General features: G+C 46.4%; 1 protein-coding gene across 2 annotated transcripts in view; it reads left to right on the top strand.

Annotated features, from left to right (window-relative positions):
* FBXO43 (F-box protein 43) overlaps nucleotides 1–20,589 on the top strand; it is a 337,912-nt gene that overhangs the window by 255,597 nt on the left and 61,726 nt on the right. For both annotated transcript variants that reach the window (XM_086967027.1, XM_086967026.1), the window contains exon 3: nucleotides 11,965–12,067. In XM_086967027.1, coding sequence (XP_086823153.1) covers nucleotides 11,965–12,067 — 103 coding nt within the window. The remainder of the gene's footprint in view (nucleotides 1–11,964; nucleotides 12,068–20,589) is intronic.

Raw genomic sequence — 20,589 nt, 5'->3', positions numbered from 1 at the left:
AAGGACTTCTCAGCCGGCTTAAGTCTGGAGCACCATCAGACGCTGTTCCTCCTAATATCTTAAACCTAATCACCGATACGGTCTCCCCGGTTGTTCTAAACACGATAAAGGCTTCTCTAGCAACTGGAATAGTGCCTTTTCAATGGAAACAGGTCGTGGTTAGAGCACTTATAAAAAAAAAAACCAATCTTGACTCTGACGTATTGGCCAACTATCGCCCTATCTCGTTACTACCAGGAATTGGTAAACTAACAGAAAAGCATGTACATTTGACTCTATCCCCCTTTCTTGAAGACAACTCGTCTAAATCCATCACAGAATGGATTTAGACCACAACATGGCACAGAAACTGCACTCTTGGTAGCAGTGGAAGAACTAATGAAAATCGTTGTCTTATTTTGTTAGATCTCAGCGTACCCTTCGACACGGTGAACCACCAATTGCTGGTCCAAAGACTGAGGAGGATAGGAGTGACAGGAACAGCACTAAAATTGCCGTCCTCTAAGCGAATGCCCCTTAGATGTGGGGTCCCTCAGGGTTCTTCCCTAAGCCCCACTCTATTTAATATCTACATGAGTTCGCTAGCAGACATAGTTACACCTTTCGGCATTCAGATTATCACCTACGCTGACGAAACCCAGTTGGTGGTTGCACTCAATCAGCAAGAGAACACAGGCTCAAAACTAGCTTTATGCCTTGAAATAGTGTCAAGCTGGATGGACGACTCCTACCTAAAGTTAAATGGAGCTAAGAACGAGCTCATGCTCCTGGGTAACTTCACACCGCTGAATATAGGATCTTTCTGGCCTAATTGTCTGGGGACACCGCTCTCCCCAAAGGACTATAGTAAAAGCCTAGTTGTATGGTTAGACCACAAGCTAGGTTTCAAAGAACAAGCAGGTAAGGTGGCAGCCTGTTGTTTTGGGATCTTAAGAATGTTAAGGAAGATCTTCCCCATGCTACCTTCCTCAGCCAGAAGGCTATTGGTTCAAGCTATGATTTTATCACGCCTGGACTATGCTAACGCCCTATATCTAGGAGCACCACTCACAACTATAAAGATACTACAGATAGTGCAAAACTGTGCTGCACGTCTGCTCCTAAACACTCCAAAATGCCTTTCAGCTAAACCTGCATTATCATCACTACTCTGGCTACCCATCCAAGAAATAGTCCAATTTAAAGCATTCTCAGGCAAAGGCCCTCACTATCAGAGACATTATTCACCCGTATCGTCCCAAGAGATCTCTCAGGTCAGACGATAAACAACTGGCGGTAGTTCCAAAAATAAGAACACGAAGCGGAGGACGTTGCTTCTCATTTAATGCTGCAAAGCTGTGGAACCACTTACCCACTAATATCCGCCTGGAATTCAACCACTTGACCTTCCGAAAGCTACTTAAAACTTTTCTGTTTCTTTAAAACTGCTTGTAGTTGGGACTGCAACGCTATTAGCCCTGGGATGCTCCCGAGTACCCATGTGCTCTAGAAATTCCATTCCATTCCGTTCAGTAGGCACAACACATGAAAGCATGAGCCCGACAGTGTGTGTTACATGCTCTTTCATGGTTAAAGTCTGTTCAAGATGCACCCCTAAGTTCTTTATCACTGATTTCAGTGCTGGAGCTGTTCCTAACTCTAAGGACCACCAGTCTGGTGTCCACAATAGTGTGGCCTCTCCAAAGAGCATGATTTCGGTCTTTCGGGCATTCAGCTGTAAGAAGTTGTTTCTCATCCACTGTGAGATAGCCAGCATGCCAGAAGAGAAGGAAGATTGGGCCGTCTGAGAGGTCTTGTTGAAGGAGAAGGTAAGTTGGGTGTCATCTACATAGGATATCGGGATGAACCCGTGGTTCCTCCGTAGTGAGGCCAAGGGGGCAATGTTGATGTTAAACATGGTTGGGCTTAAACATGAGCCCTGAGGCACTCCCTTGGTCAGTTCTTTTGTGCTGGAATGGTACGGTGTGATTAGAGAGAAAACTAGTCATCCACTGCAGTGCCACTCCTCCAATCCCGACTTCCCTCAATCTCCTGAGCAAAGTTTGGTGATCGACCATATCGAGTGCGGCAGAAATATAGTTGCACCGGAAGGGTAGGTTGGCCATTATCTAGTGCGAGTCTGATGTTATCAGTATGGCCACCAGGGCTGTTTCCTTGCTATGTTTTGGCCGGAAGCCCGATTGAGATGGATCCAGGAAGTCAGCCAATTCGATATGATCAGATAGATGTTTATTAATCTGTTTTTCCAAGACTTTGCTCCAAAAAGGAAGGAGGGAGGTGTGGAGAAGATTTGAGAGATCTTCCATGGAGGATTTGGTGGTTTATCGGATAGGAATGATCTGAACTGCCTTCCATGTTAAAGGCAGGTGGCATCCTTCAACGATAAATTCAGTAGAGAGCAGATGGGATCTGACAGCAGTTTGGCAAGAGAAGATGAAATTCTTGCAGGTAAGATGTCAAGAGGCAAACTAGATTTTACCTTACACATTAGAGTTTCTGTCTCTTTATGGGATAAAAGGGGGAAATTAAACAATGATTTTACCCTTGTACTAGGTGGGTGATTGTTGTGGTGTCTGCTGGCAGTGAACAGCTTACCGTGGTGATCCTATTATAGATGGTGTCTATTTTCTGCATAAAGAAATCACTTATTTTATCGCAGAGAGACAGAGAAGTTTTTTTCCAAGTCACAGCCTTTGGGGCTAGCATAAGCTTACAGGATCTGGTGCAGGGCTTTAGGGGTGATCTCTGCCTGGCTTAGTTGTTGGGCTATATGAGCTTTTCGAATCTGCTTACTGTTTTTGTGATAGAGAGTGAGGGGCTCACCTGTATTTCTCTTTGTCTTCTATGAGATGGGTACGGCGCCATCTTCTTTCCAGGTTTTTACATAAGCTTTTTTCCGCATGAATAAACTCCTTAAAGGTATTAACATCTGCGAAATTCCATGGGCTTATACAAACACTGCTGGGTTACGTTTTTGGTCAAGACCATAGCCAAGGGAATTACAGTAGAGCAAAGGCTCTGTCCAAAAGCCCTATCTGTATCTATAGGTATGTCTTGTGTGAGAGTGTGATGCGATAAGCTCTCTTAAGACACCTAAAGCTGAATGTAGCCACAACATATAAACATAGTGATTCAATGAAAGTTGAGGGTATGATAAGTCAGTGCACCGCCAAAAATTCTTAAAGGAGTAGAGTCACTTTTTACATATCAGATCTTTCATAGATTCACATGCTTGAATCACCCCCATCCTAGAGCTTGGGAGTCACACGGTAAAGTAAACATAGAGAGCAGTAAAATGTTAAACAAATGCAGAAAGCTTTCACACAGACACCGAAGTAGCATATTCATCCATTAATATCATTTTAAAAAGATGGGAAGTTCAGCTGATCAGCACACACACTTCACCTTTCACTACCCAGTTCATCATTCTCCGATTTCGACCACGCAAGGTGGAGGGAGTCCATTGAGCTCTGCTCAATCAGTCAGAGATAAGTAGGCTATTTCTGCTTCTTTCTATATTTTTGGGATAGTATCAAACACTGTTAAGATTTGATATGATTAAATCATTTAACTAAGTTCTTTTTAGACCATGAGGAACCTGAGGCAGGAAAAGATTTAATTTCGAAGACCACAATGATTGCACATATTGCTTATATCCTGACCACAAAGCTAAGGATTGCAAGATATGATATACTTTTTCCACAAAAACCCTAAAAGATCAACAGGGTAGACATTTTGATGAGTTTCAAAAATAAAGATCAGGAGAGACGCACACCTCTCAAGAGGAATATGAGGGTGCCACAAAATCCTCAGGTAAAGCTAAAAAATAAGAGCTAATTCTCACTACTAGCGCTCTTTAAAATATTCATTGGAAACATCTCCGACGAATCTCCAAGAAAATCACATTTAAAAATCTGTGAGACAAGTTGAGGTGATTCCTGATGTACTTGTGCAGACTGAAAGCACCTCCTCAAAGTCAGTCCACAAGCCATCATCTGTGCCATCCACTCCAAGAAATATCATTGAGGAGACCATTTCAAAATTAAAGTAAAGTTCAGTGGTCTTGATCAGTAAGAAATCCTACTTCGAAAGTTACTTATCTGAGATAAAGACATACTAAAGCCATTTAAGCCAGAACACGTCACCGATCACGGTATCACCATATTCACTGCAGAGCCATTTGGATACAGAAGGATTAGAGGAGAATGAGGATGACAACGGACCTTTGCACCTTCAGTCTGACACCGGTAAAAGTCAATTATCAAGACTAGGCCTGGGTGAAATTTGAATTGCACCATGTAATTTGCATTATTTCATGTTATGCAAAATTCTCAATTACACCATTACTCCAGTTTGCATAATTGCACACCATTTGCGGTAAACATAACAGCGAACATACACCAATACACTAATGTTAGGAGTGCTTTTGTCGAATACTCTCTTGAACCAAAAATTGGCACAAGGATGCATTTTGTGCAAAAACAGCTTGATAAACTAGCATTTTGCATATTTATGCATAATTTTGCCGGAATTCCAAGTATGCAAACTTAGCACGTCCCCTAATCAAGGCTTGGGCTAAAAGTAATACAGGGAGAAGGAAGACGTATTCGGCCCACCCTAGTGAATTACAAGAGCCTAAGGCCAGAGGTTCTTGCCAACATTTTGAAGAGCATAGAGGTGATACTTTTTTTAAACCTTATATTTTTTATATAAAAAGATATTGCAGCAATCATTCAAATACAGGTATCAGATGTACAGTGCCAGCGACACTATGGAACTCCATCCCATACATACAGAATACCAGCAACAATGAGGTAGTAATTAATAGTACAGTTGAAATCAGCTGTGTGAGAAGTTGGCCTGGTATGTGATGCTCACTAGTTCTAGTGATCACCTTGTACCATGCCAAGCAACCCTTATGATGATTGGTTGTAAGTCAACCTTATAGACCAGCTATCCTAGTGGTAGCGTGGACAAAGCAGTCTTAGGCGAAACTCTGAAAGGCATGTGAAGCAAGCTTTTTTACCATATACAACCCCCTTGAATACCAAATGAAAGGACACCACACAGATATATATTGAAAATATATATATTTATTAACTACAAATATCCCCTATACTCTTTATGAGCACAGAAGCACAAGCGTTAAAACAAAACACAGTTTAAATACACAAAAGTTGCACAATATGGATGAGCCCTAGGGGCCGCCTAAACCATATACTAAGAAAGTGGTATAAGAGATACCAATCGAAAAGGAAATAGGCCTAGGGCCTTGGGAATCGCTGGAGCTGATCGGGACTAGCAGTGACTAAGTCTGGAAGGGCCCGCGGGACTCGGGTGCAGTGTTTAAAGTGCACGCATTCACCAATGCATTGTCTATGGTGCGCAAAAGTTACAAAGTTAGTGTTTTAGGAACCTTCAGAGTGACCTAGAGGAGTGAAACTTTAAACACAGACACTAGAGGTGTGTACCAGTGTGGGAACACCGGCGTTGTTGAGTTACCTCACCCACAGGAAGCGGGTGCACAGGTGCAAAGTAGTGTCGGGTTTCGTCACGCAGGTCGATGGTGCTTGGAGCTGAAGATGCTGCAGGCGGCTCGATGTGAAGAGTTCCGGTGGATCCAAGGGTGGATCTGAAGTGGTGAAGACCTGAAAGCAGAGGGGACAATGTTCAAAGTCACTAGCCAGTGACTACCGTGGAACCAGATTGGAACCAGGCGATGTCGGGTGCAAACAGGCGATGAGGTGTAGCTTCTCTCAGCAGCCACGTGGACACAAAGAGGTCGAGGACGTCCAGGAGTCGATCATGAGCTGTCCCACGAAGGCTCTAGCTGATGGCGGTGTCGGCAACTTGATCGGAGCAAACAGGCCTTGGCTAATGCAAGCCACGCAGGAAGTGAAAAAGGCTTATTACTCGGACCAGCAAGGTCAGAGCGGGTGCTCCCTTTTACAGGAGCGAGGGCAAGTCTGGAGCAACCAGACCCGCAGTGTAGATTGTAGGTTTCGTCACCAAGATGGCCGCTGACCACGTGGCAAGTGGCCGGAATGGCGCGTCGAGTGGCATGATGCAAAAGGGCCCCACTCAGATCGTGGAGATGCTGGGGGGATGATCTTCGGTGCAAGGGCTGCTCAGTTGTGGGGCTTTTCAAACCCCAAAGCACAGCGTCAAGGGTGCATCGGGTGCTGCGCAGTCAGCGTCTCGGGGGTCTTTCAAGAGGTCCGGTCCCACGTGTCTCGGTGCCTCCACGGGTCCCTTCTTTGCAGGGACTGTGGATTGGGCTGTGAGAAGTCTGGGAGTCTGGGTCTTGTCAGGCTCTGGGCTCGGGCTCCGGCGGGAGGCGGCGGCAAAGCAGACGTCGAGTTGCTGGATGGTGGCTGTGTTCACAGGGTGGCCACTCCTAGGCCACAGGGGAGATGCTCTTCAGTCTTCTGTGCAGCAGAATGTCGAAGTCCAGTCGTCTTCTTAGTTTCAAGTTGATTCAGGATGATCTGAGGTGCTATGGCACTGCTCCCACTCTTATTCCCAATCTGAGGGGTGGATCACCTGCTAGGTCCCTCTTCTAGGTGGGACCAGAAAGGGGGGCGGTTACACCCCCTTTCCTTTTTCCAGCTCCTCGCCAGGCCTGGGTCTGGAAAGTCCCAGGACCAGTTTGGACTGGCTTATGCACGAGGATACCTTGTGTGCCCCGGGCATGTCAGATTCTATTCAGCCCTGTCCTACCCAATACACAAAATCCTGTCTGGGGTGGTGCTCGCACTTCCCAAGGCAGGAAACCCTTTGTCCAAGCCTCCCTCCCTGGAAGGACTCCCAGCAGCAGGAGGTCAGACTTGCGTCTGTGGTGGCAGCATCCATGTTGTGATGCTGAGGCTCTGGTTAACTTTAACCGGGGTTAAGGCTATGTAAATGTCGTGTCCCTCTAGACGGGTGGAATGCTATCCCCGTCGACAGAACTGTCGAGGGGATAGTATTCCAAATCGTATGACACCTTACTCGACATGTTTGGATAAAGCCAAACCAAAGTTAGCATATAACCGCGAGGATTATAATGCACTTAAGAGTATATGGTATGGCAATATCCCGGAACAGCTAAGGGAGTTGTTCCCGACAGCTGCAGACAGGCTCAGCTCATGCTAGAGCACCGTCTCACATATTTCCAAGCACTCTGCCTCCAGGATTGCAGGGGCCTTCCATAGGAATGGCTTATAGGTTAACATGTGTCCAGTTAAGGTTAGATATAGGGATACTATATCTAAGCAAGAGGTGATTACACCAACTTACCCCAGCTGAGTGATCAGCCAGTTGTGTCAAAATATGGAGGCCAGGCCAGGGGTGGCACAATACATGCTGCAGCCCCTGGTAGGTCTTGGATGCACCTATGCCCTGGGTACCTATGGTACACTGTTACAGGGGCCTATAAGGTGAACCAGTTCCAATTGTGTATGCACCTAGGGGACATGGAGTCCTTTTTAAGGAGAGAGCAACTAGCCTGGGACCCTGAATAGCAGGATCCCAGGCCAACTATGCCAAAAACCAGCTAAACACCAGGCAAAAAGTTTGGGGGTAACCATAGTCAGATATCCACCTTCCTACAAGCGGTATGTCTTCCAACGGTCTATCACTTTTCACTGCTCTCGTTTCATAGAGGTAATACTAGCAGAATGGATCTGATCCTTATAATAAGGTTGTGCAGGTATCACAGAAAGCAGTGATCCAGGTTCCTATACAATTAGTCCAAGATCTGCTACTTATCCTCTCAGACTCGAAGTGTTTTCCAAACTCAACATCCAAGCCTGCAAATCAACCATCAAAACTTCAATTGCCACCTAAGTGAAGGCTTTACACAAGACCAAGCATTCCACGCAATCCTGTGGCATCCCTATAATATGAATGCCTTCAACTCCTTGGTACAGCATTCCCCTTTGGCAATTCGGTCTAATCCAAAAGCCACAGACGACTAATAATGATGATCAAAACGAAGTTCAGATACAGCCAGTGTCTTTTCAGTCTACTGGCCCGGAATGGGACGATTATATAGCATCTGTTTCATCAGATGTCACCTCTCTCTTTCAGCGGATTCACTTCTGGGTGACATTGGGAGTTTCAACAATCTCATCGAAAAAGCATCCAAGGGTTGTCGTTTGCCAGTGATAAACGAAAATCTGTGTTTTCTTTACGATTTTAAGGAATCTACAACAAAATAATTAAAAGCATTACAGATAATAAACCATATTTGGTGAGAAGGACTGAAAGTCATGAAAAAAGCCTGCGGCGGTGATGCCTAGACCAGACAAGAAAATATATAATATGCCTGAAAATACTTTGACTTGTTTCCTTGGTCAATCCAGTGTAGACGCAGTGGTATTACAGGTTGCCCTGTGATTATCAAGAAATCAAACCTATCAATGCACTGCAACACCTGACAGAGAGGGCAGAAGGCTCAACAATATCGGCACACAATTTTTGGTGACTGGATCAACATCAATCAGGGCAGTCAACCTATTGGTAATTCTTGCACTATTTAACCTTCAGATACTTAGCCATATCTTGATTACCTACCCATTGACAAGGAGGCTGAAGCAAAAGAAATACTTTTTCAAGGGGAGCAAACATCTGCGGTCTTAAACACAACAAGGAACCAATATTTGCATTAAAAGGTTTCAGAAAGGTAGGCTGTGCAACTCTTTTGCTTAGGCAAGCTTGTTTGCAGTTCACCTCTTTTGGGCCTGAGATACAAAGTAGAATCATAGACACACCATATGGTATAGAATCTCTCTTTGGGTGACATGTTGCTGAAGCTCTCCAGTGAATTAAATCAGACATGGACACGGCAAGATCTCTAGGTGTCCTACAACAAAACAAGGACCATTTTGAAGGGGGAATTTACTGTTCAAGGACGTTATCAATTTTATAGTTACCAACTGGTTCATCGGACATACCACCATGGTTATATGCAACAATATAGAGTACCCCCACCAGCATCCTGCTATAAGAAGGCCCCTAAATAAAATCTACAAGTCACGAGGCAATAAAAAAATCAGGACATCAGTGACAGTCGCAATGAATTTGGGGGAGGAAAAAAACACATCTTGTTACAGACACCTTAGATCGCAGACAAAGCCTGAAACGACATCCTGCTACACGTCATGGACTTCTGAAAGAAGCTCAAGACCTGGCTCTTCCAGAAAAAATACAAGCATAATTCTACCCACTCACCTTTCTCAGGCCTCATCCTACTCAGCACCTAGATATCCTCAGGGGTGATAAGCCGCCCTTTACTAATTCACATACTAAAACAATGGGCTGATGCAACTTCTAATTTCTGGGTTTTGAACCTTATATGATTTGGTTACACATTGGAATGCAGCATTCAGAAACCATCTACCAAAGACCATCAACTTCATCTGTTACAAGCCAAGATTTGCATTATGTTACAAAAAAGAACAATGGAACAAGTCCCCAAATTCCAGCAAAAATTAGGCGTGTATTGAGGCCAATTCTGATCCTGGTTAATTTCTCCAACTGCTACAACAAGGGGATTACAGGACATAAAGATGATTGGCTAGCCAAAGGAAAATGCCCAAATGCTTCAAAAGCATCAAACAGCGTCTGATTGCAGCTCTCCGACATATTAAGCCTTACTCTAAACAAGAAGAAATCATCCTTCATTCCTTGCAGATGGATTGTATGTTTAGGGACAATTCTAGATACTAAGGAGCAGAAGGCCTTTATATTCAAAGAGAGAGAAAGCAACACCTAACTATGTTGGCCAGGAAATTATAAACATCAGTTACAGTCTGACTTCCATTGATCCCACAGTGTCGCCTTCACATGAGGGCCTTTCAAGAGGAACTCTACTAAACAGTGACTTCAAGTGAAGGAACGAACGGACACCCTCCTAAGAGTGACAAGCGGAATAACAGAATCCTTGCCATGGTGGACACAAAACAAAAATACCAATGCCTTTTTCTACAAGAGAACATTCAGTTTATTACGACAGACCCCTTCCTATAGAGTTGTGATGCACACTTGCAGGAACTAGCAGTCTGCGGCAACTGGTCCCCAAAAAACTGCAACTAGATATCAATATCCAGGAATTGAGGGCCATAAAATTAGGCCTAAATTGTTTCTCTCAAGGATAAAAAAAACTTGTCTGTATTAATTTGAATAGACAATACTACAAGTATGCACTACATCACAAAGCAGGGCAGAACACATTACCACCTGCTTTCCAAGTAAGCACAAAATGTTTGGGACCGGGCCATTAATCTTAATAAAATAAAAGCTATAAATGTACCAGGCATTACAAATTACTGAGCCGAAAACTTCAGCAGTGCTACGCAAACAAATGATGGACGGAAATCTGAATAAATCATACATTCACCCCCAGTCAGTAGATCTGGGCTAAATCCATTGTTCTTTTGCTCACCATGCCACCCCAGTTTAGACCCAGCAATATGTAAATCAGTATTGATCCTGTACCTCATGGGAACAGTCCAGACCGAACTGCCAAGCCAGGTCCTCCCTGGACTGGAAACAAGCATCCTGGGACCGGTTTCTGGATATTACCCTTCATCAGCCAGGCTAGCTTGAATCCAGTGGCACAGTGAGCAAGGGACCCACGTCTGGTCATACCCATCCCATGTAGGGTGAAAAGTGCTACGCAAACAAATGTTGGATGGAATGCTGAATAAATCATACATCCACCCCCGGTCAAGAGATCTGGGTTAAATCCATCGTTCTTTTGCTCACCATGCCACCCCAGTTTAGACCCATCCATATGCAAATCAGTCTTGACCCTGTGCCTCATGGGAACAATCCAGACTGAACTGCCAAGCCATATCTTCCCTGGGCTCGAAACAAGCATCCAGGGACTAACTTTTCTCTATTTAAGGAGTTACATTTTTTTGTAATCCTCTGCTTGTCGTATGCAAAATCAATAGAGCAGATGAAAAAAAGCAGCATTCCGTTTTCGTTGTTTTGAACATTTGCTTCAGTTATGCTCTATGACCTGATATGCCTTTCAACTCGGCCGCTGACTCTGGCAGCATGCATTGTGATGTCAGAACTCTACTGTAATAACTTAAAATAGTTGAAGGTTCTGACATCGTTTCTTTATAATCGGCTACTGGGTTTGTCACAAGTCGCTGATCATACAGAAATTAGAGAGAGGCGTTTATACAGGGATTACAGAATCCCATGAATCTAACTTCTCCCTTATAGGTGCATTCTGACATTAAAACATGTCTGTAATAAGGAAACAAAGCTCTTCTTTCTCTTTATGCGCTATAACAGTACCCTTAAACATATCATTTTAGAAACCTCAAAACTATTTGGCTAGTGCCAGACTTAAAAATGATAGTAAAAAAGATATAAATTGCCTGTTTATGCACGTTTTCTTAATTTAAAACCATTAATAAAATTTAAAACGCATGTACATTTACATATAGCATAAAATGTGTTTAGGGAATTCCATAAGTGTGCCGAGATACTCAAATTTTTAACAGCGCGACAGACTCTTGATGGAGAAGAAATATTACAGCTCAATGAGCACAATGTGATGGTAATTTATTACAAATTAGGATATTGCTACTGTTGCAAACTAAACTGAGATCTTCGAGAGCAAAGCATTATATGAAGGTGAAACTGCAACCTCTAAATTTCTTTTTAAAGTTTAAAAGCAATAAAGTGGCCAACTCGGCAATCTGTTTTTGCTCTAATTAGATTTCTCATTTTAATTGTTGTAATATTAAGAGGATCTGGTTAATTTTACTTAATACCTACTGATCTGCACACAAAAAAAACAGAGGCTTCCATACTTCAAACAGTAAATTGACTTTAATATTTTATGGAAAATATCTGTGGTGCGGGACTAGGATTACAAGTATGAAACATGTTCTTTCTAACTCTTCAGCTACAATATAAACAACATATTGCTGGTCTAAAAATAGCTTGTTTCTTTTGCAGTGTATGGAAAGTAAGCAGAGACTGGCGAGAAATTGTTTTACAAGATAAACACGCAAATAGAAGAAGACAATTATACATGAAAGAACTGAAAGCAGAAACTGAGGTAACACCAGGAATATGTCTTCTCTTTTTCCAAAAATGTTAACTTTTTCAAATTAATATTAGTTACAGATTTACCCAAAGCAAATTCATCCTTCCCACATTAACTAGGTGTCTTTCGTTTTGGAATATATAATTTCGAAATAGAACTATCACTTCTGAGAAAATGTATCCGGTCCATGCACTTATTTAATCAGCTTTGTTGGGTCATTCGAAGAGCCAGGTCTTGAGGTCCTTTTTGAACTGGTGCAATGTTGGGCTTCGTCAGAGGTGAAGGGGGAGTTCATCCACGTCTTGGCTGTGAGGTAGGAGAAGGATCTTCCACCTGCTCTGGTCCTGGAGAAACAAGGGATGGTGGCTAGGGCGAGGTCGGCTGAACTGAGGTTTTTCTTGGGGGTGTGTAAGGAGATTTGGTCGTTGAGTTATTGGTGTAAGGTGTTGTGGAGGGCTTTGTAGGCGTGTGTGAGCAGTTTGAAGGTTATTCTTCTTTCGACGTGGAGCCAGTGGATGTCGCAGAGGGTGATGTGGTCATGTCGTGGGATGTCTAGGATAAGTGGCTGTGGCATTCTGGTTGGTCTGGAGTTTGCAGAGGATTTTTTTGTTGATTCCGACGTAGAGTGCGTTTCCATAGTCCACCCTGCTAATGATGAGTGCTTGGGTAACGGTTTTCTTGGAGTTGGGGGTGGGGTGGTAGGATCCACTTAAATGCCTTGCGAAGTATGCGGAGGATGTTGAAGCATACGGAGGGTACCGCATTGATCTGGAGATTCATGGCGAGTGAAGAGTCGAGTATGATGCGGAGGTTATGCCAGTGGTCCGTTAGGGTGGTTGGCTTTCCGAGAGCAGGGAGCCACCAGATGTGGTCCCATGTGGAGGTGGTGGATCCTAGGATGAGGACTTCTGTTTTCTCCGAGTTAAGCTTCAGGCAGCTGTTGCTCATCCAGGTCACAACGGCTTTCATCCCTTCTTGGAAATTGCGTCTGGTGATGTTGGTTTCCTTGGTGATGGAGAAGATGAGCTGGATGTCATCGGCATAGGAGACGATGTTGAGTCCATGGTTTCTGACAATGGTTACGAGGGGGAACATGTAGATGTGGAACAGTGTGGGGCTGAGGAAGGATTCTTGGGGTACTCCACATCTGATCTTGGTCAGTTCTGAGAGGAAGGGCGGGATTCTTATTCTCTGGGTTCTGCCTGAGAGGAAAGATCGTATCCAGTCTAAGGCTATTCCTTGGATGCTGGTGTCTTGGAGCCTTGTTACTAGTGAGCGGTGGGAGACTGTGTCGAAATCTGCCGATAGGTCCAGGAGAAGGAGGGCTGCTGTGTGGCCTTGGTCGAGGAGGGCGCGGATGTCGTTGGTGGCGGCGATGAGGGCGGTCTTAGTTCGGTGGTTGCTGTGAAATCCAAAGTGTCTAGGATGCTGTTTGTTTCTATAAAGTGTGCTAGCTGGGTGTTGACTGCCTTTTCGATGACTGGCAAAAAAGGGAGCAGTGAGAGGGGCCTGAAGTTCTTGAGATTCGTCCGGTCTGCTGAGGGCTTCTTTAGGAGGGGGTTGACTTTGGCATCTTTCCAGTCATTGGGTAATGTGGCGGTCTCAAGGGAGCAGTTGATAGTTCGGCATAGCTAGAGTGCGATGGCAGTGGCAGCCCTGTGGAAGATGTGCAGCTGGCAGGGGTCCGTAGTTGCTCCTGAGTGGATGCTCTTCATTGTCTTAGAGGTGTCTTCTGTGGTGAGAGGGGTCCAGGTGAGGGGGGGGGTCTGTTGGATGGCATCGTTGTGGATGGGAGTTGAGGTGGTGCCATGGTCTTGGTCATCGAAGTTGTCATAGAGTGTCTTTACCTTGAGGTGAAAGAAGGACCAACATTTATTTCAGAGGTCTTGGGAGGGCGGGACGTCGGTTGTTTGGCTGTTGGGCTTGGCGAATTCCTCTATGATGGTGAAGAGTTCCTTGGAGTTGTGGGCGTTGGAGAGGATTCTGTCTATGATGACGTTTTTCTTTGTTGATTTGAAGAGTTGGTGTTCTGTGATGGCTGCTTTGTAGACTAAGTGTGCTTCTGGGGTTTTGCTGTTTCTCCACGTCTTCTCCAGTTGTCGGCAGGAGCACTTGGATTCTCTGAGATTCGTGGTGAACAAGTTGGCTTTCTCGTTGTGCCATCTCATGGTGTTCTGGAGGGGGGCTAGAGTTTTTGCGAACTTGTCAATCCATTGGTGGAGGTTGTTTGCCGCTGTGTCGGCGTCTGTTGTTGTTGGGGGAGGAGTGCTGGTGAGGGAGGAGGTGAGGTGTTATTTGGAGACTTTGCTTCTGCGTGGGGGGCGGAGCGGGCGCTTGTGTGCAGTGGGTTTAGTGAAGGCGAAATGGATGCAGTTGTGGTCTGTCCAGAGCAGTTCTGTGTTGTGGCTGAAGCAAATGTTTCCTCCGGCGAAGATAGGGTCGAGTGTGTGTTCTGCTGTGTGAGTTGAGGTGGAGGCAAGTTGCTAGAGTCCTATGTTGAGGTTCTTCAGGAGGGCGGTAGTCTTGGGGTCGCTGTAGTTGTCCAGGTGGAAGTTCAGGTCTCCGAGAAGTATGTAGTATGTAGAGGTGAGGCGTGGGGTGCGATGTGGTTTGCAATGACATTAGTGAAGGGGGTGTGGGGTCCAGGAGGTCTGTAGGTGAGTGTTCCGCATAGCGTCTTTCTGCGGTTGGGCTGGGTCTGGAAGTGGATGTGTTCCATGGTGGGGCGAGGCGTCATCCGAGTTGGTGGTTGTAGGAGAGTAGGGTCTGCTTTCCTATGGTCAACCCACTTTTTGCTTCACTGGTTTTTGACTTAATGTGACTGTGGGCCTGCTAATCAAACCCACAGCCCAGCTGCTCTCTCCCTAAATACACTACAATGTACTTTAGGTGCATTACCAATTGGATACTGGATCACCTTATGAGCTCCTGTACAGTGTACTATAGGTACCCAGGGCATAGGTGCATCCAAGGCCTACCAGGGGCTGCAGCATATATTTTGCCACCCCTGGCTGGCCATCCAAATTGACACAACTGGCTGGTCACTCAGCTGGGGCAAGGTGGTGTAATCACCCCTTGCTTAGATATAGTATACATATATCTAACCTTATATCTAGACACATATACACCTATAAGTCACTTCTATGGCAGGCCTTAACAATCCTGTAGGCAGAGTGCTTGGTTTTATGTGAGATGGTGCTCTAGCATGAGCTGAGCCTGTCTGCAGCTTTCGGAACCATGTCCTTATTGCTGTTCTAGGATATTGCCATACCATATACTCTTAAGTGCATTATGAACCTCGCGGTCAGATGCCAACTCTGGTTTGGCTTTATCAAAACATGTCGAGTAAGGTGTCATACGATTTGGAATACTACCCCTTGCCAGTTCTGGCGACGGGGGTAGCATTCCACCCTTCTAGAGGGAGAAGACATGGTGTTCCTACTATTACCGGTTAAAGTTAACCAGAGCCTCAGCATCACAAAATGGATGCTGCTGCCACAGACACAAGTCTGACCTCCTGCTGCTGGGAGTCCTTCCAGGGAGGGCTGAAAGAAAGGAGACACTGCCTGGGGCACACAAGGTGTCCCATGCATAGTCCAGTTCAAACCGGTGCTGGGGCACTCCAGCCCCAGCTCTGGCGCAAAACTGGACAAAGGGAAAGGGGTGTAACCACCCACTTCCCTGGTCCCACCCATAGGAGGGACCTAGTAGGTAATCCAGCCCCTAGATTTGGTATATAGGTAGGAGCTGAGTCCCAAGACTTTAGATTATCCTGACTGAAACTGTGAAACGAAACTCTGGAACTTCACGATCTACTTTGCAAGAAGACGACTGAAGAATCTCCCTTGTGGTCAAGGAGTGACCACCTTGCACAAGCAGGCACCAACCCAGCGATCAACGGCTTGCTTTGTCAAACCGCCCGCCGGAGCAAGAGCACAGAGCCTGACGAGAACTGGATTCCCAGACATCCAACAGCCCGATCCACAGTCCCTGCAAAGCTGAGACCCGTGGAGGCGACGAGAGACGTGGGACCGGCCATCTTGAAAAGTCTACGACTAGCTGATTGTGCAGCACCCGAGGCTCCCTCGAGGCTGTGCATTGGGGATTGAGAAGCCCCAGCCCGAGCATCATCTGCATCGAAGATCAGCCCTGCACACGCCACAAGTTCTGCGTGGGGCCCTTCTGCATTTTCCTGCTCGACGCGTATGCCCGGTCGCTTGCCGCGTTGGCTAGTGGCCATGTTGGCAACGATCCTTTGAATTTACACCACTGGTCTGGTTGCTCCAGACTGGCCCTTGCTTCCCTCAAAAGAAGCAGCCCCTCAGACCTTGCTGGTCTGAGTAAGAAGCCAACTTCGTTTCCTGCGTGGGTTGCCTTTGCCAAGGATTGTTGACTCCGATCCTGAAGCCGACACCGCCAACAGCGAGAGCCTTCGTGGCACAGTCCATGCTTGACTCCTGGTCAACGTCTCCTGGTCCACGTGGCTGCAGAGACAAGCTTCCCATCAGCACCTGATTGCTTCGCGACATCGCCTGGTTCCTTCCTGGTCCCTACCTGGTCACTGGCTAGTGACCCAGACTCTGTCCCCTCTGCTTTCAGGTCCTCTTCATCTTCGATCCAGTCTTGGATCCACCCGGACACTTCTCTCCTGGCCGCCTGCAGCATCTTTCTTCCAGGCTCCATAGGATTCGACGATGAAACCCGACACACTTTGACACCTATGCACCTGCTTCCTCTGGGTGAGGTAACACGAGTACTCCGGTGCTCCTGTGGGTATCAACTATCCAACTGTCTAGGTTTCAAGTAACTTTCACCGAGTCCAGTCAGAAGTACCCTAAAAGAACTAGTTTCCATCTTTTACGTTCCCATTCATTCTCCATGGTAACACGCGTGTGTGTTTAGACACTGCACACGCATCCTGTGGGCCTACTGCTTCCTAACTCTTGGTAGCTCAGCGTAGCCCCAGCGATTCCCTAGGCCTATTCACTTTCCGTGTGGTGGTTCTTATACCACTATTTTAGTATATGGTTTAGCGTGCCCCTAGGGCCCTACTGTATTTTGTGAAACTTCTTGTATTTTAAATTAATATCTTGTATTGTGCTTATGCCTCTGACCCCATAAAGAGTTCAGAGGGTTTGTCTAGTAATAAATAACATATATATTTTATATATATCCTGTGTGGTGTCCTTTCATTTGGTATTAAAGGGGTTACATATGGTAAAACAGCTGGCTTCACATGCCCTCTTGAGTTTAGCCTAAGACTGCTCTGTCCATGCTACCTCAAGGATAGCTGGTCTATAAGGTTGACTTTACAACCATCACCATAAGGGTTGTTTGGACTGGTGCAAGGTGCTCACTAGAATAGTGAACATCATATACCTGGCCAACTTCTCACAGTGGTTGTGAGTCGGAGGGAGATTTTGTGGATGATGGTGTTGCCTCTTCCTGGGTGGTTGGGGTGGTCTGTCCTCATCATCTTGTATCTGTCGGGGCTGGCGGTTGTGATGTTGGGTATGCACGAACTGTGTTTCTGCCCCACGTCGACTGTCCAGGCTGGACGTGCCCCACGTCGACTGTCTCAGCAGTGCAGCCACTGGCCTTGGGTGTTGGATTCCAGCTTCATGATGACCAGGGCTGCCGCTGATCCAATCCTCCTCATCTTAGTTAGTGCTGAGTGGCACATGGCAACGAGTTGCATGCTCCTTCTTCCTGAACCTTCTAGGAATTCCATTGCAGTAGAGAGTCGGGAATCTTGCTTCTCACTAACCTTCTTTTGATGGCACAGTGCTAGCACCTTAAGGCATTGTCGTTATCAGGCGAGGCGGCGCTGAAGATGGCGACTACGGGCTGAGACAATCTAGGGAGACCTCTGGACTCGCAGACGAGTATAGTGAAGGGGACTGACGGCAGCGCTGCCGCCGCAGGAGCCAGAGAGCACGGAAGAGCAACCGCCCTGACACTGTGCCGGTAGGGCAGCGAGCTGGGAATCTTGTGGAGCGGCCGGACTGCCTGGTGAAGAATGCGGCTCTCGGCAGTGGTTGTGTTGGAGGGTACCAGTGGTGAAGAGAGCCCCGCACATTGGCTGTATTTAAATCAGTGCGCAGGCTCGGACCCGGTGTACTGCTGCTTTTCTGATTGGCTCCTACTGTGTGCAGTCCTGCAGGTACACTGTGCTGCCCCCGCCTTCTTCCTCCTGGTCCATGAGGTGGTTTTTAATTTTAAATTTTTTTAAATTTCTTTTCTGTGTTTGGGGCAGCCACCACGTCCACTGTGAATACGATGCCTGATAGCAACGGTACTGATGCAATGAGGGACCAAGATCTGAAGGTAGACCGAGAGGGAAGGAGACCCTGAGGCGCCACGCGTGACTCCAAAATAGCGGCCGTCCCTCTTAGCAATCCTTGAAAAGGACCAGGATGTGGAGACCCACAGTGGTTTGCACTCCTTGCCTGACCTTAAGATGGCCGCCAGGGGAGACTTTTCACCACGAGGAGGTCTGAACATGGAGTCTGTCCCTTCCTTACCCCTCCTCTCACCATCTTTGTCCCAGTGGCCAGCTGGAGAACGTTGCAGAAGGCTCTCCCCAGTAACCTCAGGACCGATGTCTCTCCTGACCTTACTTCCCTCCTCCCTACCCCCTACCCCTCTTGAGTCTTGACTTTGGATCACCTCCTGTTCCTCTCTCAATTCTGGTGGAACCTGAAATGCATACATAGCCAATTCCCGGTGGAGCTGCACCAACAGCTATAGGGGAGATTGGCGCCGGCACACCTCCATGGCCGTCATCTACCCTGCCGGACTTCTGACATTTGTCTTGTTTATCCAGTATTGGGGTATCTTTCATAGATTCACATGCCTTTGTCTCTCCATTCTATCTAACTGCTACCCCTTTACCCCACCTCTTTACCCTTCTAAACTCCATTTATTTCATCTTCTTGAAATGTTTTTCTAGTAACTGATGTACGTGTAACTGAAGCAATTTTATAATTTCAATGGAACCTTATTTAAAGCGATCTCATACCTCCGGGTCTAGCCAGCGCTATATAAAACTTGTTAAATAAATGAAATAAAATAAAGTATTGAATATGTTTCACCCACTGTAAAATGTTTTAGTTCATACCAACGTATCCCCTGAAGTGAACTCTGATTAGTATCTCTTGTACCATTTAAAGCAAGAGATTTAGTTGCTCGTGGACAGTACAACCATATGATCATCACCTTCCTGAAACATTGCACGTCATCCTTTCACTGTAGAGGACAAGCACGCGCAGCAAACTCCATCCTGGGTTCAGGCACGCACAGCGAGCTCCTTCTTGGGTTCAGGCACGCGCAGCGAGCTCTATCCTGGGTTCAGGCACGTGCAGCGAGCTCCATCCTGGGTTCAGGCACGTGCAGCAAACTCCATCCTGGGCGTCCTCGTCGACTTTCACCCCGGTCATTCAGAAATTGCGGTGCCGTGAGGAGCGAAAGCCCACGGCTTCACTTTTTTTCTTTTGTGAATTTGGTTCTCACTCACTGATTCTGCAAAGTCATATCTCTGTAACCTTTCCTTTCCAAATTGAAATAAGGAACGAGATGTAAAGGGCCTTTCCGTATCTCCCCCCCCCCCCCCCCGCACCCCTCATCATGCAAAAGCCTTGACTGTCTTGTGGAAGGCACGTTATTAGCAGTAAGCCTCGGTCCCTTTAAGTCTTGCTGTCTGTTGTATATGTTGGGTGTTTTTGTATTTCAAAATGTTATTTAAACGCTACTTGCATACGTCACAGTGTGCTGCCTCATGTCCCCCTTCTCCCCCCGTACCGCTCTCCTCCCTGTCATCAGCTGAGCGTGTGTTGGGGCTGTTTCAGCTCGGGCGTGACTGAGACGCACTCTCTCATTACTGTGTTGAGTTTGAAATGCACTCTGTGCTTAGGCGAAATTACCAGGCAGTCATTTCGAAGATACACAGAAGGTCAACAGCAAGGAGAAGTCATTAGACAAGCCTTGAGTGACAGGCGAGAGAGAGAGGGGCAGAGATGTCTCTGGTGCAGGTCGGTGCCTGGCCGCCATCTTGGAATGGAGGAAAAGAATCGAAAAGATGGGCAGAGACTGCCACGAGGTGGCTCTTTCTTTCCTGCATTGTCACGTGGGATCCTAGCGGCAGACCGGGAGGCGACAAAGATGGACAAGCAGTGATAACCAGAGCCAGGAGGGCAGGCTAGCGGTTCCAGAGGCCAGTCTGGGTGGGCTATCAACTTCCTTAAACACTCCAACATGGAGCGATTGGGCTAGGAGGCACTGAAACAATAAACTAAATATGTGGGCAATAAAAGTGTAAAAGAACCGCAAAAGGCGGAGTAGGCATGAAATAAAATGTCCAGTTATGGCTGTCATGCCTCAGTTCCGACCCCTATTTAGCAGTTCAAGCAGGGATGTGGAATTCCTATAGACGACGCCCAGGACATATATTGTTTGGGGTCAAGGGCAACACGTTTTCATGTGCATTTTGTCCTTGGGACAAGTAGGCCCAACCCCCTGCAGCACAAACCCTTTGG

The sequence above is a fragment of the Lissotriton vulgaris genome, chromosome 4_1, assembly GCF_964263255.1.
Source record: "Lissotriton vulgaris chromosome 4_1, aLisVul1.2, whole genome shotgun sequence".
Lineage (NCBI taxonomy): Eukaryota > Metazoa > Chordata > Amphibia > Caudata > Salamandridae > Lissotriton > Lissotriton vulgaris.
The sequence above is the reverse complement of the archived record's forward strand: the minus strand, read 5'-3'. Positions and strand labels throughout refer to the sequence as shown.